Source organism: Ixodes scapularis, unplaced genomic scaffold (assembly GCF_016920785.2).
Source record: "Ixodes scapularis isolate PalLabHiFi unplaced genomic scaffold, ASM1692078v2 PGA_scaffold4__175_contigs__length_147842914, whole genome shotgun sequence".
In the NCBI taxonomy this organism is placed as follows: Eukaryota; Metazoa; Arthropoda; class Arachnida; order Ixodida; family Ixodidae; genus Ixodes; species Ixodes scapularis.
The window spans coordinates 141,578,609-141,601,564 of record NW_024609879.1 but is presented as its reverse complement, the minus strand read 5'-3'; the positions used below and the strand labels follow the sequence as shown (position 1 = coordinate 141,601,564).

Here is a 22,956-nt window from a genome sequence, read left to right as displayed (position 1 = left end):
TAGAATTCCCTCTTCTGGGGACAATAGTTCACTTTAACCCACGGTTCGCGTTCGAGAAAACGGGCCCAGGTCGTTAATTTTGAGCAAAGATCGCTGGAAGCCATTGGAACCTGTAACTACATCCTTCGATAGCAGCAGACGACAGAGATTGGAAAAGAGTCAAAGTACAGGCTAGCTGGTGGAAGTCAACCATTTCGTCGTTTACCCTGAGACTGGTTTTTTTTTTAGAAGAGCAGATGTAACAGAAAAAACAGACAGGTCTCAAAGTTTGAGACCTGTCTGTTTTTTCTGTTACTTCTGCTCTTCTAAAAAACCCGTCTCAGGGTAAACGACGAAGAGAATGGAACGCTGTTTGTTTAATTTATTAACCCTGACGACTGCAAATGCTGTCTTCGAAACCTCTCTTTACGAGACACGTCACGCAAGCTACAAAAAGTTATTCATTCCTTCAACTGATTTGTATGTATTGCCTGCTGTCAAGAAATGACCGCCGGTGGTGCACCGTCGGACTCCCGACCTGCGATCCAGCTTACAATAGAAATCGGTAAATGGAACCGACATTAAATGTTACCCTGTGGCACGGGTCTTCTTCGGCATCGGACTCTAGCGTTACTTGCGCGTTGATAACTTTGTCTGAGTGCTGCACGTTTCCTTTTTATTAAACCATCGCTGCCCAAACTTTGGTGCGGTGCACGAAGTTGACTACTCTCAAGTGCTCGCGCTCCCCAGGCTTGGCTCTCCCGTAGTTTAGGCTTAGACATTTGTTCTAGCAAGCCAGCCCATGAAACCTTCCTAAAGTTCAGTCGGAAAACATTTTTGGACCAACACAGAAGGGTTATAAGGGCACAAAACTATTTAACATTTTATTAGTACTCTATCTTAAATCTCCGAGTGCGACGGCGCGCTCAGAGGTTGTGCCAGCTCCAGACGATGAGGTCGTCGTCCCTGCGACCTTTGTCCAGCGGGTCGAGTTCAGGCGGCGTCGCGTGTGCAGGAGGCAGCGCCACCGCGCTTAGCCCGAGCAAGGTGGCCTGCAGGTGTGCACAGGTCGTCCAGCGGCCCTTCTGGAGCACTTGCACGTCGGCCAGCACGTTGCCGTTGCTGATGCCCCCGAACACGTACAGGTTCGCCCCTGCGACCAGTGGAAGACGCGCCAGTGATTACGTGAATACTAGAGAGTTTTAGAATTGGGCATCCCGACGGCTTGGGTCACCCGAGCAGCAGGGGCTCTGCACTGCGCAGGCGCAGTGCGAAATTACTAAAAAATTTCGGGGGAATTTTATGGAATCCGCGGGAGAATCTTCCAAGTCAATAGCGGAGTTTACGGAACTCTCGATGAATTTTGAGGCTCCCGAGGGAATCCATAGTAGTATTTTGAAGAATCCCGGAGTCAACTGTGGGACTTCTCGAATCTACAGGAAACTTTTGAGGAATTTCTATAGGGAAATTTCGAGGAATCCTTTAGCTCGTGAGGGAATCTTGTGGGGGGGCGGGGGGGGGGGGGGGGGGGGAAGGTGGGGATTTTGAAAAGAACTTTTGGGGAACCTTTTAAGAATTTTATTGTAATGTCCCGAGCAGGGAGTAGAGGACTCTGACCGAAAGCAACGGCCGCGGAGCTGTGGCATGGTCGAGGCAGGAAGGGCATGGGCTCCCAGGTCCGCTGGTCCGCCGACAGTGCGTGCACGTCCGGGACGCTGCCGAGCTGTAGCTGGTCCAGGGACACGGAGCCCCCGACGGCCAGCAGCGACGAGCCGTCGCTCACCAGGCTCAGGTAGCCGCAGGACGTCGGCAGCGTGGGCGCCATGAACGTCCAGCTGTCCGGGTGGCAAAAATGACCTTTTTTTAGAAATGTTAATTTGAGAGTAAATGTTTTTGGTACCCCTCTCTCTATCTTCCTTCTGACCGAGCTTAGAGGGAAGATGGCTTTGTATCAACTTTGGGACAGAAGCCAAATTCGGGGGAGCCGCATCTAGGCAATAGCGTCCCAAAAGGTCGACAGGATGTAACCTGACGTTTTGTGCGTAGAACGGGTGGTAGAGTCTTTACGAGCTACTAGATCTCGAACCCAGTCGCGCACCCAGGTGACGGCGCCTTTGAAAAAAAGTGCATTGCGAAAGAACCAAGTCTTAGGTTGTCACCATCCCCGGCACGGGCTGTCACGTGAAAATGCCCAGTCTCTCATTGGCTGCTGCCGCTTCAAACGTCTCCCAGTTGTCAGAGTTGTTCGTCCGTTTCGAGCCGGACGTGATCCGAGCAATTCGTGTCGCGTTAGGAAGGGAACAACTCTTCAGAAACACCAAAATTGCTGGGAAAGTTGCCTCGTCTGAAGCGGGCCTAAGAGTTCAGGGACCTCCCACATCTTTCCACCTTAGCGAACGTTGCCTCCTCTCCAACGTTCGCTCTGCTCACATGGAAAACGGCGGGAGAAAGTTTCCCCTGGACTCTTGGCCTGTCACCGACTGACGTTGCACAGATCACAGGATCTGCTACGTTATTCTGAGTACGTAGCGCGGGCTGGACCACGCGATGGTGGCGCACCACGGACCAACGTTGGGACGGACGTGGGACCGCCACTTCAGAACTGACGTTCGCGGCCAATGGATCTTCAAGCGCAAAACAGCGAGATGAACATATATTCGCACGACAAACATTGCACGCAACGCCGCCGTCGTCGACGTCTGATTCACACGCTGAGGAAGCGGAGGTGCACGTGGAGAAAATATGGGCAGGGAGCGATAGCCACGTGACTTCCGGCAACTCTCTCCTCCTCCGCATTTCCCGGTCCTCCTCGGTACGCTAGCCGGCCATGAATCTCCGTGCTCATGTTTCGATTTCAATTTCGGAGCAGTTGAGTTTCTTTTTTTCTTTGTTAAAAAACAAAACAAACAAACAAACGTGACTCTTAAGCAAAATATTGATTGGGTAGTTTCGAGACATATTAAATCGCCTGGCAAAAAATGAAAACAATGTTTTGGGGCTGTCAGTAGCGGATGCAGGTGTTTAAAAAAAAAAAAAAAAAAGGGGGGGGGGGCGGGTCAGCGTATCATTTGAGAAAACCGCCCTACATTTTTTACACGTGCGGAATTGGAGGGGGGCGGCGGGGGGGGGGGGGGGGTTAAGACATTCTCTTTCCCCGCCCCCCCTCCCTCTAAATCCACCACTGACTGTGAATGTCTCGCGTATACCAGCTTGCGGATTTCTTTCGCCATATGACTGTGCACCGATCGTTTACACAATGACAGACTCCAGTGTCTATCATTGTGTCAAAAGGAAGACATTCAACAGTCGTTATGGGGAGTGAAGAACTTATTAGAGAGTTTTAGTAGATCGTTCCCATGACTCCGATAACGGTACCCGATACTCCGCCACCGCCTCCCTTGCGCATGCATAGTATCGTTATCGGGGCTATCGGGGGTATCGGAACGATCTACTAAAACTCTCTATTGTTTCGGAATTTCCCTTACTATATTAAGTGGCGAAATTGATCTCATGGCGCGAAGTCGTGTTGTCACGTGATACCACGACGTCACTTCATGTGGTCACATGGCATCGATTTTTCCGCAAAAATTGAGCAGTTTTAAGTCGTGGTGTCACGTGATCTGACGTGACGCGAAGTAGTCACGTGACATCACGGTGTCAAATCGTGGTGTCACGGGACGTAGTCACGTGACCTGACATTATGGTGTCAAGTCGTGGTGCAATGCGATTTGACGTCACGCGACGTATCACATGACATCACGGCGTCAAGTCGCGGTGCCGCGACATCACGTGACGTCCATTTCCCCCCTAAATTAGGCGGAGAAATCCACAGACGGGTGCACGGACACATTTCTGGGATCAAAGAGTTCCGTTTAAAAACGCATTTAATGTTGTAAAAATGTCCTGCCAGTCTACTACTTGCACAGCGTCCCAATTACAGCGACCAATTGGACACTGTCCAACAAATTGCCCGATGCCCGAAAACAGCTTGAGATTCCGTATACACGCGCTTCTCATGCGCAGTTAGTGATTATTATATCGCGTATATCCGCAAAAAAATAATAGCAAAAAAAGTTTTTTTTTTTTTTTCAGGTTAGATTATATATTTTTATTGTTCTCCGCGCTGTGCTATGAAGACGTCTTCGCGCATTCGGTTCCAGCTCAACTCACGCTTTGGTCTCCGGGTTGTAGCATTGAACGGCGGACGAGCAGTCCAAATTGTTGGACCCGCTGTCCACCACGCCGCCGGCAATCCAAACCAGAGAGCGGAACAGCGCTGCGCCCATGGCCATCGTGGCCTGGGGCAGGCTGCTCTTCATCTTGGTCCACTTGTTCCTCTTTATGTCGTAGTACTCCATGCTGGAAAGGAGCCTGGACAAGTGGTACGCATTTTCAAAAGTTCGTCAAGCAACATTGGCGGTCGCCATTTCTCGGGCAAGAAGATTGTGACTGGTTCCAAGTCCTCGCCAGACGCTGACGTGGCCCTCGTCTCCGATACGAGCTGAGCCGAGTTTACTCCGAACTCTGACTCAACCCTCGGGTTCGATGCACGCTCCGAGTGTCCGTGCCCAAACAATGGCAAACTCGAATAATTGGCGCCACAGCTTCTAGACGGCGCCATCTTGAAAAAGGGTCTATTGCTAAACTAAGTAATGTATCCTTCTTGGCGTTCCACACGACGTAATGCGGTACGAGTCTGTAAGTTTCGGTATAAAAGCGGTCGCTTTGACGTTATTTATTGCGACACACACTTTATGGAAAAAAGGATTTGGGTCACGGGCAACAAAAGCGATCCGCGCAAGTTCTCCCTGGGCACTGCATGAGAACGCGGCCTCCTGCAGTGCTCAGGAGAGCATGTTCGCGCTTGTGAGTTAGGCTTTGCTCGCCCTTTTATGGAGAAATATGACATAATTGTGTATATGTGAAGTTTCCAAGTTTTTCGGATGACTACATGCGTGTTAAGGTACGTTTATATTCCAACGTAACGTCGACGGGCGCGGCGTCGCGCAGCGCGCACAGATACTGATTGGTCGCAGATATCGAATTCGTGGTTGCCGGCCAATGAAAGGCGCGCGTTCTGCGCTACGCTGCGTTCACTGCGCTCAACGTCGGAGTATAAGCAGCCCTTTAGTCAACATTGAGTCGGCGTGTACATGACTTGCATATGACGTGACCCCACCGACCAATTGTAATTCCTACTTTTTGCAAAGAAAAAAAAAAAATCGGTCACAAAGGGGGACCAGCAGCGCAGCCTGTCGTAAGTAAGGACCCTGAATCCTAGAAAGGTAGCGCCAAACTCCCCGTATGGTCGCCATTGTGGTACATGGAATGGGCAGGTTTCTATTTTTCTTTTTCATTCTTGGTGAGCCGATCCAAAATCACGATGACAAGTTGGTTCATAAAGGCCTTTCTTGTATACCGAGGATTTGTTAATCACACACCGGCGAAACAAGCGCACATGGTGCACCATCACATGCTGCATCGGTGCATGACTGCATTAAGAAAATATTATTTCCACCTTAAAATACGCAAGAAAAACAACATAATTGCGAGAGATCCATGGAAATAAGCATGACTGACAAGTTGATTGCATACACAGTGCTAAAGACGCTATAATTGGCGAAAAACGCTTTCAGTACGATGAAGCTCCATAAAGACCCTAGTGCCACTGTTTTAGAACGACCCTTTCAAATCTTCAAAGATTTGAGGAACCGGAATGACTATTGCCATGGCAATCCAGACCGATCAGCGAATCACTTTGCTAGGTTTGATCGTCTGCATGTTAGTATCTGCTTGTGTCCAGCTAGCAGGGAGAGAAGGCAATGGCTCTACTTTTCCAGGACCCAGGGACCTCAGCTATAATCAGTCTCAGCTAAGACTGCGTAAAAGAAAGCACTGCTGGAGCTAGCCATCGACAGTCACATTGGCGAGGAACGCTTTCAGTACACTGCCGCTCCACAAAGATCGTGCCGTGGCTGGTTCAGAATGACCAATTCCAAGCTTGAAAGATTAAAAAGGACCAAAATAGCGATTACCATGGCAACAGAAAGCGATTAGCCAATCGCCTTGAGAGGGTTCGGCCGTCAGTATGTTAGTAACTGTTTGTGCCCGGCTATCAGGCAGTCTGCTATGAGGCATATGGTGCTGCATTCCCAGGATCAAGTGACTTTCGTAAACAATCTCGAGAGGCCTAAAAGCCTTCCGTGGCGCACAGTCGGCCGTTGTCAAACGCAAGTCCATGAACCAGCCTTTGGGCGCATCGCTCTCCGGCAGGATATAGTCTAAAAAAACTCGGAATTCCCATGGATGTCCCTTCAGGCGGGACACAACGGTTAACTGGCACGCACTTCCGGCCCAAGGTGAGTCCGCCGAAGACCAGGATCCGTCCCGGGAGCAGTACGAGCCCGTGGTGGGCTCGCTCTGTCTTCAGGTCCGCCACGCGAGTCCACTGCAGCGTGGGCACACTGAGCTTGTAGCACCGCTTGCTGCACACATACAGGCCTTCGGTCGATTCCAGCATGCCGCCTGCGAACGGGCGCGGTCCAATTAATTTATCTATACAAAAACTGAGCTCTATGACGTCACGTCATTGCGGTGGCGCTGCCGTCGGCACCGCGCATGCGCAGACACAATGTGTATTGGGTGGTTGGAATGGATCCTAGTGCTCTAAAACGAACCGGAAAAATCGGCGCCTGCCCATGGAAAGTTGAAACTTCCACCCAATGTGCATTTAGGAGGTCCATTTTAGCTTAGGAAATTTAAAAACGTGACTCTCTTGCTGCGGAAAAGTGTACCAACAAACTAGGTAGGGTCAACTGCGGACGTATTCGACGACGACCGGAGTCAGCTGTGGTTATAATTTGCGGCGCCATCTTCCGATATGGGACAGCGAGCAGATGACTAAGTTCGTCGCAAATGTCAAAAATTTTGGTGTAATCTTTCGCAGAAACGCAGCTACACCTTCAAATTCTCCGAGATAATAAAATATACCTTCGATGAAAAGTCGAGTTCTCTAAATGTACACAGGCGCCGCTTTTCCCGAATGTTTTTACGTCCGGCCCCTCTATTGACGTCATGCAGCTGCGGTGGCGCCGCTGTCGGCACGACCTATGCGAAAGCTCTTCACAAGTATCTTGTTTCTGCCCGCGCAATGTCCACACCTAGCGCATGTGGTTATACGCGGACTTGTTTGTAAGTGGCGACCATACCGGTTGTCACTGCTAGCTGCAGAGGTCAAGCTGCTGAAGCAAACATCTGTAGAACGCAGTACTAGGGAAGTTCCGCGGCTAGGGAAAAGCGGGAATAAAGGAGAACTCTGGGAATGAGAGCGGTCACGTGGAAGTTGACCCAATGCGGACCGCAAGTTCGTCTGCTTCTTGCACATGGGTTGCGATGATGTCGCAACGCCGAACACTTATTGGCCGACTGAAATAAATAGTGGCTAGACCTCGAGGCATCTAGCATTGAGGTCTATACCTACTATCTTTCCAATCAATGCCAACCAGGACTCGGTGTCGTTTGGACGTCACCGCAAACCCCTGCGTGAGAAGCAGGCGACTTGCTCTCAGGATAGTCGTCGACAACTTAAGAAACACGGGCGTGACGGGTCCCGGGCATCTGATTATCGATCCGCTGCCGATGGGACTGCTTCGTTCGTTAATAAGGTGACTGAAAGACCAATCCGAAAGTAAGAAGCCGGATTATGCTAAGCCGCGTACCCGGATTGGCGGAAGATACGCACCGACGACGAAGATGTCCGAGCCGCTCAGGACCGCGCGGTGGTGGTGCAGCGGCGTCGGTAGCGTCCCGCACTGCTGCACCGTGTTGAAGGACGGATCGAAGGCCACCACGGAGCCGGCTGGGAGAGGACGGCCGTCAAGACGAAAACTGCTCAGCGACAATTGCATATCGTTTGGTGCTCACGAAACTTGCAAACTGTCATTCGCCGACCCAGATATTCCTAACCGCATGCAGTTGTGAAAATTAAAAATGGCGCGAAGATGGACGACTCTAGATAAACACAGACAGACCGCTGTCTGTGTTTAAGAATGCCAGTCATCGACTTACTCTAAAGAGGCCGTGTAACTGTATATGAGTCTTCACAAGCGTATTGGGAGCAGTGTGATGCATACGCCGCTGACCAAGAAGCAATTCTCTGTGGTGGTGTGATTTCAAGGATGAGAGCAGACTGTTTCTTTGAGTCTCTCCATTACAAAACGCGATGACGTAGTCGTGGGAGTTACAGTGTTGGCTTATAGTCAACACTACGATCTACGAAAAAATGTCGACGAACGCGTGACCGAAGAGCAGCTGGCTTTCGTTTTCAGCAAGCATTTAATTGACTATTTCCACCAGCGTCATTTTAAGTCGTCCGCCGACAACATAAGGCTCTAACAAAACATTTCGTTCGAACAAGACATTCCGTATAACAGAACATTTCGTATAACAAAACATTTCATTCTAACGAAACATTTCGTTGTAACAAAACATTTCGTATAACAAAACATTTTGTTGTAACGAAACATTTCGTTGTAACAAAACATTTCGGTATACCAGTCGTTTCGTCATTACCAAACCTCGGCTTTTACTCCGAGGTTTCCTGAAGCTTCCAGTTCAAGTTCTTCCGAGAATCTTTGAGTGCCTTCGTCTTTTGTTCGAACGAATGTCTCTATCGTGTCTGCAACAAGTGTTTGCTGAAGGTCCGCGTGGTGGCGCTTGACCGGGAGCAATACCCCTCATCGGACAACTCACTGATTCCAGTGTCCAGGTTGAGCCCTCCCATGACCACGATGCTCGACTTTGGGATCACGGGCAGGGCGCCGTCAGGCTTTGGAATGCGCGTCGCCATGCTCGGTGGCACCACGAAGTCTGCACATGCGAAAGGGGAGGAAGGGGGGGGGCGTTTATTTTAAATTATCGGGGTTTCATAATTTCGGTAGTTCCCCAGCGGGCGTTTACTAACGTCGGGGGGAGTGGATGCTTAAGGTTCATTTCATATATATATATATAAAATATATAAGGTACTTGTCTTTAGTCTTCTAGAGACTATGCCGCTTTTTTCTAATTGTAGGGTTTCCTCGAGCGCTATCCAGTTGTAAAACAAAACAAAACAGAAACGTATAAATAAGCCAACGAACGGAGTGCAATGAAACGTTTCACAAAAGTGTTTTAGATGGTGCCTTTATGATATCACGTACCGTAAATGTAAATTTCCTAAAACGAAAAATTCCGCAAGGCTAACATTTTATTCTTTCCTCTCCACTCCGCCGCTGAGGTAGTGGGTCTGCGCTGTAGGCTAGGAACTGCGTATTAATAATCCACTAGCCACTAAAGCTTTTCAAAGTCGTGTGCATTAAAAAACAAATAAAAAACAATCAAGTGTTTATCGCGCTTTTATTGCATTGGACGGAATGTTTGAAGTCAGGAGGTGTTTCGAGTGACTTACTTCCTTGCTGCGTGCGGTTGAACGGGTCCTGACCCTCGAAGGACCCGGTGGACATGGCGGTGAACATCGACTTGCTGTCGTACGTCGTGGTGCGATCGTAGGCTGCGACGAGAGAAAGGCCAAGCGAGCAGCGACAACTTCACTCCAAAACGTCGTACATCCAGAGCGTCTGTTTTGCAACGATATTGCGTCGATCGCTGTTAGTGGGACTCTTCTCGGGTTTCGCGAGCTACACACCACTCCCATGGCGCACTCAGCATAATTTAGTCCGATGTTTCATGCTGCACTGCTGTTTAATTGGCTGGGGACTATTGATTCTGCGGCACAGACGGTGTTTCGAGTGACTCGAACGGCTTGCTCATGAGAAGCGTGTAGAAAGGGCACCGCAGTTGCTAGGCCTAAAACTATGCTTTCTGGGGGGCCACAAATGTTGGGCGTACGAGCCAAGATCAAAGAAAGGTATCCTGCCGTTCGAGTCTGCTCACTCAAAAATAGCCAAAAGGGGCCTTGCCAACACGTGTCATTAAAAAGATCTTGGGAACACTCTGTGCGAGGCAGTTTTAATTTATTAATTTCCTCGCCTACAAAAGGCATGTTTCCCCACAAAGGTGCCTGACTGAGGTTGCGGAAGGATTGTTATAGAAATTCAAAGGAGCAAACTAACAGGCAAGAGAAAAGTCTAAAGTGAGACCGGAAATAATTTAAAGAAAGTTGCACTGCGTTTCAAAGTTTCTGTGGTATCCTCATCCCCGAATAAAATGGTGTGTTTGTGCCGCAGAATCTATAGTCCCCAGCAAATTAAAGAGCAGTGCAGCATAAGACATCGGACCAAATATGATGAGTGTGCCATGGGAGTGGTGTGCAAGATACCGCTGAATTGCGGTTCCGTGTACGTTGGTCAGTGACCGTGCGCGCGAAAATGTGGCAGCCATGACAGCAAGCCCTCCAGCTAATCTCGCCATCTATTGTAGTCGTTGCCCATGCTCACCAGTTCTGCATAACGATACGTTTCTAGCGCAGCGAGCCCCCCCCCCCCCCCACCCCCCCCCCCCCCCCCCACTTGCCTACTCAGCAAAAGAGTTTGGATTTATCAAGGGGTTTCATAGGTTGTTGAGACGAATAACTATTCTACAACGGCTTATATTGTGTGTTTCTCTTAAATAAGCTTCAGTTGAGAGTGCGCCTTGTGTTTCCACCCTTCTTTGTCCCAGTCGTTTTTGGTACTTCTATATGATTGACTAACAAACCAACTTGCCAAATTTTCCACTTTGCTGCAAACTTGAGTGCGCGCGGAAGTGTTCTTCAGTGACCACAAGGCGGTGTTAGTTTGCGTCCACTAACATCGCATGAGACATCCAGGCAGCCACTCCAACCACTGTGAACGGTTCACGCATATACACGTGCAGTTTCGTCGTTTCTTGGATTTCAAACTTGGGCGCGCGATTTTTGAAGTGTTTTTCAAGTACATCACGACACCTCAATTTCTGTCCCATAAATTTGCTTAGCAGGTTCAGGGAATTCTGTCTATACTAATACACCCTCATTGGTTCCAAAACGCTATGGAATTTTCGTCCGCGGTGTGCTATACTTGCTTTAATAAAAAAACACATATGCGGACTATATATATTTTCACGAAGGAAGGCGACGAGAGGCTTAATAGTGAATTAAAAATAAAGGTTTAATCGGCGAACGTGTGCCGAACAAAATAAAAGACGAGCGTCGAGACAGCAGAAAAGCGCGCGGCGATTTGGCGGCGTAACTGCAAGCGAGAGCGAGACTGACTCGACAGGGTCGCGGGTATCTCCTTACCTAATGTGCGTCGGCATCGAGAAAATTTGTCCCAGAAGGTTCGAGCATCGAGGGTTTGGGGTGAGAATGAACAGGCACTTTAGAGAGCAAGAAACTATGGCGAAATCATAAAAGTTACCCCCCGAGTAAGAATAAACGCGAATCGCGAATGTTCTAGAGTACCGTGACGGGGCGCTGCTCATTCGGCCCTGCGCGCGGCAATATGGAGCGCTCTCGCACGTTTACCGTTCATTCGGTCCATCTGCTTAGAAGCGACTCGTCAGTGGTTCCTACGTCACACCTCAGCCGTCCCTGTGTTTCACGCTACGGAATGTTTGATTTGTTGTTCGACGTTATCGTCTTGTGTAGGCGTGGGACAGAAGGGAGATATAATGCAAACCGCTTGGGACTCGCGACGCCCTGCGCTTCCTAATGTTGCCAGTGACTATAATCAATAGTATCCGAGTTACTGCAATTATCGTTAAATATTGCGTTAACAAAATCACTTTCTATCAGCGATGAAATGCTATTGATTTAAACTGCATCTCACCGCGCAAGCTTGAGCGCTACTCATTACAAGTAATCAAATTACTCGTAATCGATTATACTTTTTGGGGTAATTTGTTTATCGTTTTATTATCTTTGTTAGAAAGTAATCTCGGAAATATTTTTGATTACTTTTGGAAGTACCAAAATTACTTGTGACCGTTATTATTTTTTCCTTCGATTTTATTGGGGCCCTTTGTTTGAACATATGTCCTACCAGAAAGGAATCCTTGAACAAAGTCTCGGAGTGTTGAATGGTTCACTGAAATCGGTGTATTAGTGGATAAATAGTTTATAGTTCGGTGATTATAATCCAATAAAGGGCAGTGCTAAAAAACCCGGTTTCAGACAGAAAAAAAAACAAAAAAACTGTCGTTTTGAAAATTTGAAGTAATCGGAAAAGCTAACGGTTGCTTTTTCAAGTAACGGCCAATTACTTTTCTTCTATCAACTAATATAATTGAATGCTCATTAACCAACAGTAATTGCAATTGTAATCGATTACTTTTTTTCCAGTAACGTGCACAAGACTGATCTTACGATAGTTGCACCTTTCGACTGACTTGCAACCTAATTAGATTACGACACTTTATTTGTTTAAACATTTTGTGAAAGACACAATATATTTATGTCAATTTGGTCGTAACGCGTACGTTAGCTGCTTGTTACAAATACCTCAAGCATTGCCGTGAGCACCGTGTCGACAAAATGAAATCACTGTACAAACATATTATCTGCACAAAGAAAAACAAATCTTTGAAAGTGTGCTGGTTTGTCAGCTCACTGTCAGCACTCCCCAACGCCAGAGGAGGTATATTTAACGAATGAAATTGGAGCGCAACTTTGTTACTTTTGTGATTAACTCTAAATATAATCATGGTACATTTTTAAAAATGGAACTAACTTAGTCGCATTTCACCTCAAGGAACGTAAGTTTAAACTTGTTAGTTTTTACGAGTTACTCTTGCGACTTTATCCGAATGAACAACCGAGAACTTTGTTTTGTTTTTTCTCTTTAGTGCCAAAAACATAACTCATATTCATTTTAATTCGCCATGTACTTACATCGAAAGTCAAATTCGTCGGCACTCCATGGGAAATTTGAAGCCCCCTCTGAAAACACACAATATAGTTTACGCACACAGCGACCACTCGCACACCAGACATTTTATTCATACAATTTTCTATAAACAAGATGAATCAAAGTAAGCTAAAGGAATAATAAAACAACATTCGGTCCGAATCTTGCGAACTGCGTACCAGATTGGAGTAGCAAGAGAACCCACAGCGTATGGAATCGAATTAGCTTGAAAGTAATCGATTAAATTACTAGATACTCTTCGCTGACAACTCTGGTTGTATTTGAAGACAGAGAGAGTGCATTTTGTTAAATGCTAAGTGCTCACCCTATATAAATCCTACGTATGTAAAAACGGCTCTCTAGACGATTAGTGCCACACTTGACATCCTTTATTTTCTTTATGTACAGTTTATAAGCCACGTGGACCGAAACTGAACGGTGATAACTTGAGTCACCTTTCAAGACCGGAGGCAGTTCAAGGCTAGGCGTAGCGCAATTTCGTCTGCTCCTTTTTGAAGGGGTTGTAATGACGTCATAACGCCGAGCGCTGATTGGCTCTGACTGAAAGGATAGTGGGTGGACCCCAAATCAAGCTGCCTTCAGGTCTATATAGACCTTTTCCACAAGGGCGCCGCCATCTTGAATTGTCGTCACTTCCATTATGGGCGAAAACATTACTTTGCCGTCGCCACGCCAATAGAAGACATTTTGGATATAAGCCTAACCGTCACACATTCTCGTTTTAGCTCCCCTCTATTTTTTTACTGGTTACAAGTTGAAACGTTTTACTATTTTGTCGTCGCGCATACTGGAAGTGACGACAATTCAAGATGGCGGCGCCCCAGTGAAAAATGTCTACACCCACAATCCTTCAATCAGAGCCAATCAGAGCTCGGCGTTCTGACGTCATTACAACCCCTTCAAAAAGAAGCAGACGAACTTGCGCTGCACAGAGAGCCCAGACTGCAGAGTGTTTCCAACCACTTGATCACGGTCACGTGGTCTGAGGGCCGCGGTTTGCAATACGAGATCCGACATGGTGACGGAAGCGCACGGTCGTCTGCGAGCGTCTCCGCCCGCTTTCCTCCTCGCCACTCGACAACGCAACGCAAGCGAACTATCATCATCATCAACCAGTCGGCGCAGGAGGCGTCCGCCATTAAACTGCGCGCTTCTCCCGTTCTTCAATCTAACTCCGTTTTACTTTAAATATAACCGCAACTGCTGCTTGAACGATCACGATTTAATCAATCAAGAAGTGCCCGAAGTACTTCGTCACGATGCTTTTTTTCGTTTGTTGGTTCCCTATTCCCGGCTCTAATCACGCACACAGACAAAACAAAAAAAAGAAAACGCAGGATCACAGCGCCTTTACTCTTTTTCTATGTAGACCTTTTCTGCAAGTGCGCCGCCATCTTGAATTGACGTCCCTTCCAGTATGGGCGAAAACATTGTTTTGCCTTTGCCACGCCAATAGAAGGCATTTAGGATATAAGCGTAACCGTCACACTTTCTCGGTTTGCCTCCCCTTTATTTTTTTACTATTTGCAGGTTGAAACGTTGGATTATTTTTTCGTCGCCTATACCGGATACGCCTATTAGGTGGCTGGAGACGAGAGTACACAGAAAACGTTCTATTAGGGTCATAGCAGAAAGGGTAAAAAGAGAAAAAAAATGCCCTCCCCCTTTCACCCGCATCTCGTCTGCTCCGCCGAGTGGGCTGTACCTAGCATTCGGCTGGCGTACAAACTGTTTAAAATCGCGCCATTTTGGAACTTTCAAGCGCAGATGCGCAGATTTTGGTATGCCAGTTATTGTGTAATATTATGCTAGATAAAAAGACTAACAGGGTCTAAATGCGCTGTTACCTGCGTGCAAATAAAAAAAAAAATTGGGAAAACTGTGTCAGATTGGCCGGTCTCTCCGGCGAAAAGTGAATCCGGTTGCTGTACCTTTTTTACCATACAAAGTTCGTACTGGTGTAGGCTTTTAGCGATTATGAGTGGAAGTCTGAAATAATAAATAAAAACGTGCTCCCCTGCCGCAATACACGCAGTAGTTGAGGGTTGTACTGCCGGCTGACTCGATTGCTATTTAAGTAACGTAAAAACGATACGCTAGTTGATCATTTACCGAAATAGAACAACAGAGAGCTCTGGGCTGATTTTGGAGTAGACATAACTATTCTAAGAACGCGAACCACTTCACAACGGCAGCCACGAGCGAGAGTTCGATGTTCCGTACAGCCCGCCGGTACAGCCCAAAGATGGAGGATGGCAGCATCCCGGTTTGTCGTCTGCTAACGGAGTCGGGCGCGTGCCCTCTCTCTCGTTTTACCCCGCCGAACCCGCTGAATTTCCCGGATGTATGGAGAGGGCGCTGCTGTCAAACAAAATGGTGCCGCCCAGAGAGCGCTAAATGGAATGGTCTACACGAGCAGTCGTCCACCTAAGCTTAATATATCATCGAAACAAGAAGTGACACTGTGGAAGCTTCAGGAATTTTTCTTTCTTGCTGACAAGATTTTTTTTTTCTCGCTGAAATAGATGTTACAGGCGCTCGCATGTCAATTCTTGTTTTGACGATATTAGACTTAGGTGGACATTCGCTCATGAAGAAATTTCGTTTTTTTTTTTCCTATCATCTTTTAATTCAGGTAACGCCATGTTCACAATCTTTTCCGTTCCGTCCCAACCGCTAGCGTCCCATTCTCATGGAGTTTGAGCTTTCTGAGATGTATAAGTTTGTTTCCCCGGGCCGAAAAACACGGTTTTCTTTCCTCGGGAACTCCCTGTACTTTTGGCGCTGCTTTTTGGCTGAATCAGATCGGGCAGCGTCGGCGGTAGGAGGGAGAGTGAAACGGAGTGCATGCAGGCTCTCTCTGCCGCCTGATATCGCTCATGAGGAAGCGAGTGGCATCAAGGATCGGGATATCAGAACTCACGTGTCTGGTAGCTGGTGGGGCTGCTGACATTCCTTTCGGGAGTTCTGGGGCGCGCCGTCCTCGTGGAAGGCGATCGACCCCTCAGATGCGCCAGCTCTCCCGCGAAGGACTGCGTTTCCTGAAAGCCTTTACCCCCCAGAGTGAAATTCCCCTCCGCGTGCAGCCCAAATACTTTACTAGGAGAATTCGTTCTGCTATAAGCTCATTTTTCATTAGACGGCGCCAAGTCCTGGGCTACAGCGGTGTGGACAGCCCGGGTCCGAGAGAACGTATACGCACAGCGCGTTGTCTACGCTGTCGCTCTTTTGTGCGACGCCGAGTGAGACGGCCGCCGCCGACACACCGAGATACCGGATTCGCCAAGACAGCAGAGACGGCTGCCTCCGCTGTCTCGAAGGCTGTCTACGACGATAGATGGCGGCAGCTCCCCCTCCCAATTCGGAGCGGGAAAAACCCGAGGCCGTGCCCGTCCAGACGCTCCTACTACGCAAAACCTGTCGGTTACAAGGCCATCGGATTTTTGTGGGGTGAGATGTATTTGCTGGTAGAGTATTCGGTACATCCGTGTTTGATTGGAGATCGTGCATGGGAGGGGGGTGGAGTGGGACTGTGTACGCTCTAAGGAACTTGGAGTGTTTATACTTTCCCGAGAAACACTTGGGAGTCAATCCCTACAATTTACGGAAAGAAGGGGGGGGTGTGGGGCGAATGATGAAGCTAAATATATGATAGCTCTGAACAAAAAGATGGCACCTTGACACTGAACATAACGAAGAACGTGAATACTCAAGCTCAGTGTCACAGCGCAGATTGTTTTGAAGGTCTCAACAGACTTTTAGCCTCGTCATTCCCTCTTTCGCTTCCGCCACAGGTATCAACGATTGACTCTTCTAAGTGCATGGCGGGAAAGATACGCTTCAGATTTGTTAAAGCCTATCGTCTGTGCAAGTTTAAAGAGGTCAGTGATCGGCAGTATTTGAAGGATTCCTTATACCCGCCTCAAGCTTTCAGGTGACGGCCGAGAGCTGAGAGGGATGTCAGTGTTATCAGACGCATCTAGCCGTCGCATTCTCGACAACGAGGGTCGGTGTGCGCTGAAGAGAGAAGAGAAATAAAGGCGTGCACGAATCGGCGGTACACGATTATGGCAACAGCGCTGATGGATACAAAAAAGACAAACTGCTTCCTGTTAAAGAAAGATGCTAGGTGAAAAGGTGGATGGAAAACAAAGAACGTGGAATTCAAAACCTGTTGCATGAGGAGCTGTTTGAGACCGATATTGATGACCATCGAATCCTTTGTGAAAACGCAAAAGAAACTTTTAAGAAGCTGACGGCGTCGGGATCGCCACAACAAGTTAAGCGATCCCGACGCCACCGCCGGTATCCCAACGGTGCACGATCTGTAAAGTGGCCAGACACGCGAGCAAAATACTGCCGATTGCGAAGAGATCCAGCACCAAGGAGACGGGGACTGTTTGCGTCGTTTGCGCAGCCCGAACAAAAGGGAGCTTTCGTAGATCGTTTCCGCTGTCCCGCAACGGCTCTCCACAACCAGCTGCGCTAGACGGAACTCTACAGACGAGGCCATGGGCGCGCCGGCGCAGTAGCGGCTTCTTCGTTGCGGTGGGCTGAGCGGAGGGGGAAACGCGGTCTACGAAAACTCCCTAATGACTCCCCCCTGAGACGTCTACGTCAGCGCGGCTCCGCTCAGAATGCGTCCACCTGATGCGCACCCTAGGGAGCAAAGGGAGGGATTTTTCTCCCGTGTGCTACCCCTTGAGACACGTAGTGCGTCTCCAATTCCTAGCGTCTTATGATCTCTCCGGAGCAGTGTGGTACACGTTGCCCCCAATCAAAAACGGAAGCTCGTTCCTTCGCAATCTTGGAACGAGTTCCCGTTACAAGTTCCAGTTTTTCGAAAGTAACGCGTTCTCGTATATACATTTCTGAGCTTGGAACGCGTGATTTCATTAACGTTACATCTACGTATTTTCGTGGAGTATTGAACAGCATAATCCGCGGGTAAAATAAACCGAGCGAGTAAAAATATCCGCGTCGAACTGCGCGTCGAATCGCCACGATTACATTTGTTCTAGTTCTTTTTGGTTTCCAATATCTCTCAGACATATTCGCGTCCCTTGAAGTCGGAGGTTAGAATAGTCAATAGTTTAAAGACCCGAATGCTTACTAAATTCGGGTAAAATTGCAGATATATAGAAAAAGAAAAAAAAAGTGTGTGGCAAATTGCTGTACAATGGCGTTCCACACGTAAAACGTTCTAGGATCACGTCACATCAGGTCACGCGGCGTCAATTTCCCCGCTAAATTTCGCGGGAACGCTGAATTGGTGTGTAGGTCACGTGACGTTAATTTTCCCGCTTAATTTAGAGGAGAAACTAAATTGTCGTACAGGTCACGTGACATCAGGTCACCTGACTTCAATTTCCCCGCTAAATTTACCGGGGAAAAGGAATTGATGCGTGGGTCACGGGACGTTGATTTTCTCGGTAATTTAGGGGGGAAACTGACGTCACGTTACTTGATGTCACGCGACCTATGCACCGATTCAACTTCCCCGCTAAAATTAGCGGAGAAACTGAACTGGTGTTTAGGTCTGCGACGCGCCATAATGCAACACTATGGGCCTTGCATTATGGGACGTGGCAGGCTCCGGCTTCATCAAATCTGGCTTCACAAAATCCGGAGCAAATAACCAAAAAACGTTTCGCGTTAAGAAAAAAAGAAAAAAAACTTTTAGTTTTTCCACTCTGGTGAAAAAGGAAGAGCCGCGGAGCTGTAGCTTCTGTTCTCTACGGTGGCTTTCCAGGCGAGCGATCTGCTCTTCTTTTGCAAGGGAGTCTGAAGAGCTCGACGCAGTGGAACTTGAGGCGATAGCGGCTTCGCGGCGGTTGCGGAACCATTCGCGCTGCCGCGCGCATCGCTGCTCGTTCCGTTCCCGCTCTTCTTCCGTCGTCTATGAGCGACGGCAGCTGCCAGTTGTCTGGTTGCCGCGATATCTGAGCGACGGCGGCAAGCAGACAACCCGCAAACACGAGTCTCGACAGGTACCGCCATCTATGAGCGACGGCGGAAACCAGAGTGTTATGTCGACAGTTGTTTGGTACCGGACGCGATCCTGGGGAAACTAACCTTTAACAAATCCGCTGTAAAAAAAAAAAAAGTGCCATTGTTTTTTTTTTTTCCTCGTTCTTTTGCAAACGCCGGACACGAATCGCGAAGCAACATTCGCAAAGATAAGGAGCCACGTCCCGCATTTTTAAGCATGTCTGTGGATCAGCTGTCAGGCGACAGGGCTTCCCTATTTCAGAATGCGTCACCACCTCGAGTTTCCTGTTTTATCTGATAGCGCGCTCACCCATTTCGCTCTTCCTGTCTCGAAACGCGTCAGCTCATTATTTATAAACGCGAAGGGAATTTCCACTGGCGCCGATTCTTTCGGAGTGGGGTATCGAGGCAGCTACAAATCACGTGACGTCAAATAAACTCAGCCGTATACGCTTTACATTTGGCTTTCGTCTTGAAATCGTGCTGCGTTATGAACAGACTATGTAGGATGTGTAGCACGTTCGTTCTGAGACGTCATTACTAATTTTTTTATAGCGTAAGTGATTAACACGTATCCTTTACTTATTGACTGTCACAAAAACTCGTGTAGTCTTTCTGTCACCATCAAGAAGCGCCAACATCCATACCGTTTTGTACGCAATGATGAGCTGCCTAATATATAAGAACGAGAGATATTAACGAGTTGGTTCGAGTGACCTATTAGCCCATTTGTTTTTTGTTGTTGCTCTTCTGTCTTTCTTGTCACATCCCATCAGCCACGTATCATATTAACAAGGAACGAAGTAGTAATTACATTTCAAAGTTATCTCTAGCAATAGTACCTAGTTGCATTTCAATGTCTTTCTGTTTCCTCATGCACAGAAATGTTCGCGTTCAACGACCGCAAACACTTAAGTATGTGCATCCCGGTTTATCTTAACGCTTGGAAAACCTCGCTTACTTTTCATGTCAAACTCCCTGTCGAAATTGCACGGGAACGCTGCTGTCGGCTCTGGAAAAGTTTGCGATGTTTGTTAGTGTGCATATTTTTCGCAGCTATCTAGGTTTGAACAATTTCAAACACTTACAGCAAAATAAATATTAAAAAAAAAAATCGTTCCAGGTTTCTAGTTAACTTCAAAACAAAATTATGGGGAAAATATGTTACCTAAAAAAAAAGGACATTGGTACAAGAATGCACATGCGCAATTTTGTTTTCAAATAATGGCACCGCAATTAGTTAAATACATTTGTGGGAATAGGTTCATGGCTTGTAATCAAAACTAAATACTACTAAAAGGGCAATGACAAGTGCAAAAATGATAAATAAAAAAGTGCTGATTATCAACCCAACATTTATTGAAAAAAAAAAAAAAACGGCACCCCAACATCAGTTAAAAAAGTCAATCTAGTGGACTACTACGCATAAACTGAGTGATCCATTTTGGTGTGCAATAAAACTGACATTTGCCTGACACAGCTACTTGTATTCTTTTTTGCTGTCGTTGGACCTTCTAAAAATATACAAAAAAAAATGTTACATCTATATAGATGAAGGCGCTTTTTTTACAAACAAGGTCGCATTTGCCCACACCGGACTTGTAGGGTACTCACTGCGATTAATTAAATTACTTGTTGTCGACTACTTGTTGGTGTAATTTGGTATCATTTGATTACATTTATTCGGAAGTAACCACAACACTAATTTGATTACTCTTGGAAGCAATAAAAATATTTGTATACCCATGTTACTTTTTTCCCCCTCCCGTTCCTCATGGCATCCTTTGTTCGTACAAGTTTCCCACCCGGCAGAATCCTCGAACGAAATTTCTGACAGGTGGATGGCTTACCAAAATGGGTGAATTAAGAATAAGTATAGTTCGTTATTCGGTAATTTTTATGTAATGAAATAATCGACAGTATAGGAAAGACCCGACCCGCTTTCAAACCGGCAGAAAAGCTGAAATGATTGGAGCAGTAACAGTTACTTTTTGTTTTTTCAAGTAGCGGCCAATTACTTTTTGTCTCGAGTAATCAAGTAATATAATTGAATACTTTTTAAGCGAGAGCAGTTGTAATTGTAATCAAAAACTTTTTTTCTCTTGTAACGTGTACGAGACTGGCCCACACAGACTGTGGGAAATGCGCATGCGCAGACACACGGTTCTCGCGAGGTAAAGCGTCTTGGCGCATGCCCCGCGTCGACAGCAGCGCCACCGCAGCCCTGTGACGTCAGACTCGCTTGTTCCCGAAGCTGTTGCTCTAAAGTTGACCGGCAAGATCGGCGACAATACACACATAGCGATCCCACGTTTTCTTTTTTTTTTAGCGAACCTGCATTTTAGCTTAGCTTAGCCTTGTAAAACTTCAAGACGTACAAGTTCGTGTCTGTAAAAAGATAAATGAGACCGACAATCTTTCCAGAGCCAACGGCGCGACGTCGACGCAGACGACAAGATGCGTCGTCTGCTCGCTGCGCCCATGTCGCGAGATGGCGTCACAAGTTACAGCCATCGCTTAGAGAGCTTAGATTGTAGAGAGAGGTTCCATTTCAAGCCACGGGAAGCATTTGTAATTTAATGGCGGACGCCTTTCGAGGAGATTAGTCGCAAATGCGCATACGCTGATTTTTCGCGTGGAGAACAAAAAGGCAGGCGAAAAGGCGGAGGCTTTTGCAGACGATCAACACTTGCGACACCACTTTGCAGCTCGCATTGCCAACGTGGCTCATAAACCATATGACCCCGGACAAATAGTGGGAAATTCGCTGTAACACAGGCTCTCTATCATCGCCAATGCTCGGTCGCCTCCGTCAATGTTCGCTATTGACTCCGGAAAGTTTGTTATTCTCATATTTCACAGAGAGGGAGCCACGCACTAAATGTTTACAAGGTAAGATGCACAGCTAAAGTATACCTTTGGGGGGAAATCTTCAGCCTCGAAATTTCAGACACCCTGTACCATCAAATAAAGAAGGTACAGAAAATAGATGCGGTACCTTCATCCCCGAAAGCATACCCGGTAACGATACGCGATAACTATACGATGCCTGCGGAAAGGCAGCGGCGGGGTATCGGCTATCGTTATCGGAGTCATGGGAACGATCTACTAAAACTCCCTCTATGGTGCTGGCCATTTTTGTTTTGTCAGAAAGCGTATGATTAGGTTGGAGTGCTCACCGAATGTTGATGCGACACTGATCACGATTCGAGCTTAGCCGAACTCACGCCGAACGCGGCCAATAGGTGCCCAGAGCATGTGCCCAAACAATGCCAGACTCGGACGGTTGACCCAGCACATATAAGATGGCGCGCAGTTTCGAAAAGGGATCCATCCATTCTTTGAAAAGGGGCGAATCATTTGGCAACTCCATGAGGTATGTTACCTTCGGGAACCTTTTGGACGGCACCCGGGTTGTGTCCGGGTCGGGGTGGCGGGCCCTGCTCCATGTCTCCCACAATCTGAATCGTGAAGGCAGGCATGACTGTCTGCTGAGCGCTGAGAGTGTCCTCCTTTACCGGTCTGTATTTCCAGGTCGCTTCGAAGGCCTCGATCGGCGGAGGTTCGGGCATCTTGGCCGCTGCTAGCAGACATCCAAAGGAGACAAACGCAACATTCATGAATTTTGTAAAAGGTAAAAGGACTGCGCGTTTAGTTTTATTCACCTTCCGATTATATCGTTCAATATTCGCAGACTATACCGTAAAATCCCGAATAAACGCCCACCCTCAGTGGAGTGATAAAGCTGAAAGATGTACGCTCTGAGCAACCGGGAGCGTCTACGTTGCCGCAAAGCAACTTAGAGAACCAACTGCTGCAATCTACGGTTGGCTGCTTAAAGAATGACGTGGCTAAACATCTTTAGACCTCAACAAAATAAAGTCTGCGCCGTGGCACTAAGCATGGTGTCATGGCGGAGACTGCTTTTGTGGGTGTAGACATATGAAGCGTTCCCCTGTTGTGAACATCGCTTCCAAAGCGGAGTGTGCGATTGGACCTTAGTTCACATCGAACGCTGACGTGCAGCACTCCCGTCCATTAAATATGTGCTCAAAGTGCAACACCTAAAATATGGCGACCTCAGAAAATAGATGCAGCAGCCACC

General features: G+C 47.5%; 1 protein-coding gene across 1 annotated transcript; it reads right to left on the bottom strand.

The window, feature by feature from the left end:
* Window positions 1-905: 905 nt before the first annotated feature.
* On the bottom strand, window positions 906-22,423 carry LOC120843380 (beta-scruin). The gene is made up of 6 exons (XM_040214734.1): window positions 22,237-22,423; window positions 9,425-9,526; window positions 6,327-6,504; window positions 4,150-4,338; window positions 1,597-1,814; window positions 906-1,132 (listed from the first exon to the last, which is right to left on the bottom strand). Exons 1-6 carry the CDS (start codon window positions 22,421-22,423, stop codon window positions 906-908), a joined length of 1,101 nt encoding a protein of 366 aa, XP_040070668.1.
* Window positions 22,424-22,956: the final 533 nt, after the last annotated feature.

Bases quoted from the DNA above. Each gene is read 5' to 3' on its own strand.
- LOC120843380 (XM_040214734.1), bottom strand. From the start codon at position 22,423: ATGCCCGAACCTCCGCCGATCGAGGCCTTCGAAGCGACCTGGAAATAC. The intron at 6,505-9,424 runs GTAAGTCACTCG...GCCCGTTCGCAG, and splicing joins CAACCGCACGCAGCAAGGAA to GCGGCATGCTGGAATCGACC. The intron at 4,339-6,326 runs GTGCGTGCCAGT...GCTCCTTTCCAG, and splicing joins GGACTCACCTTGGGCCGGAA to CATGGAGTACTACGACATAA.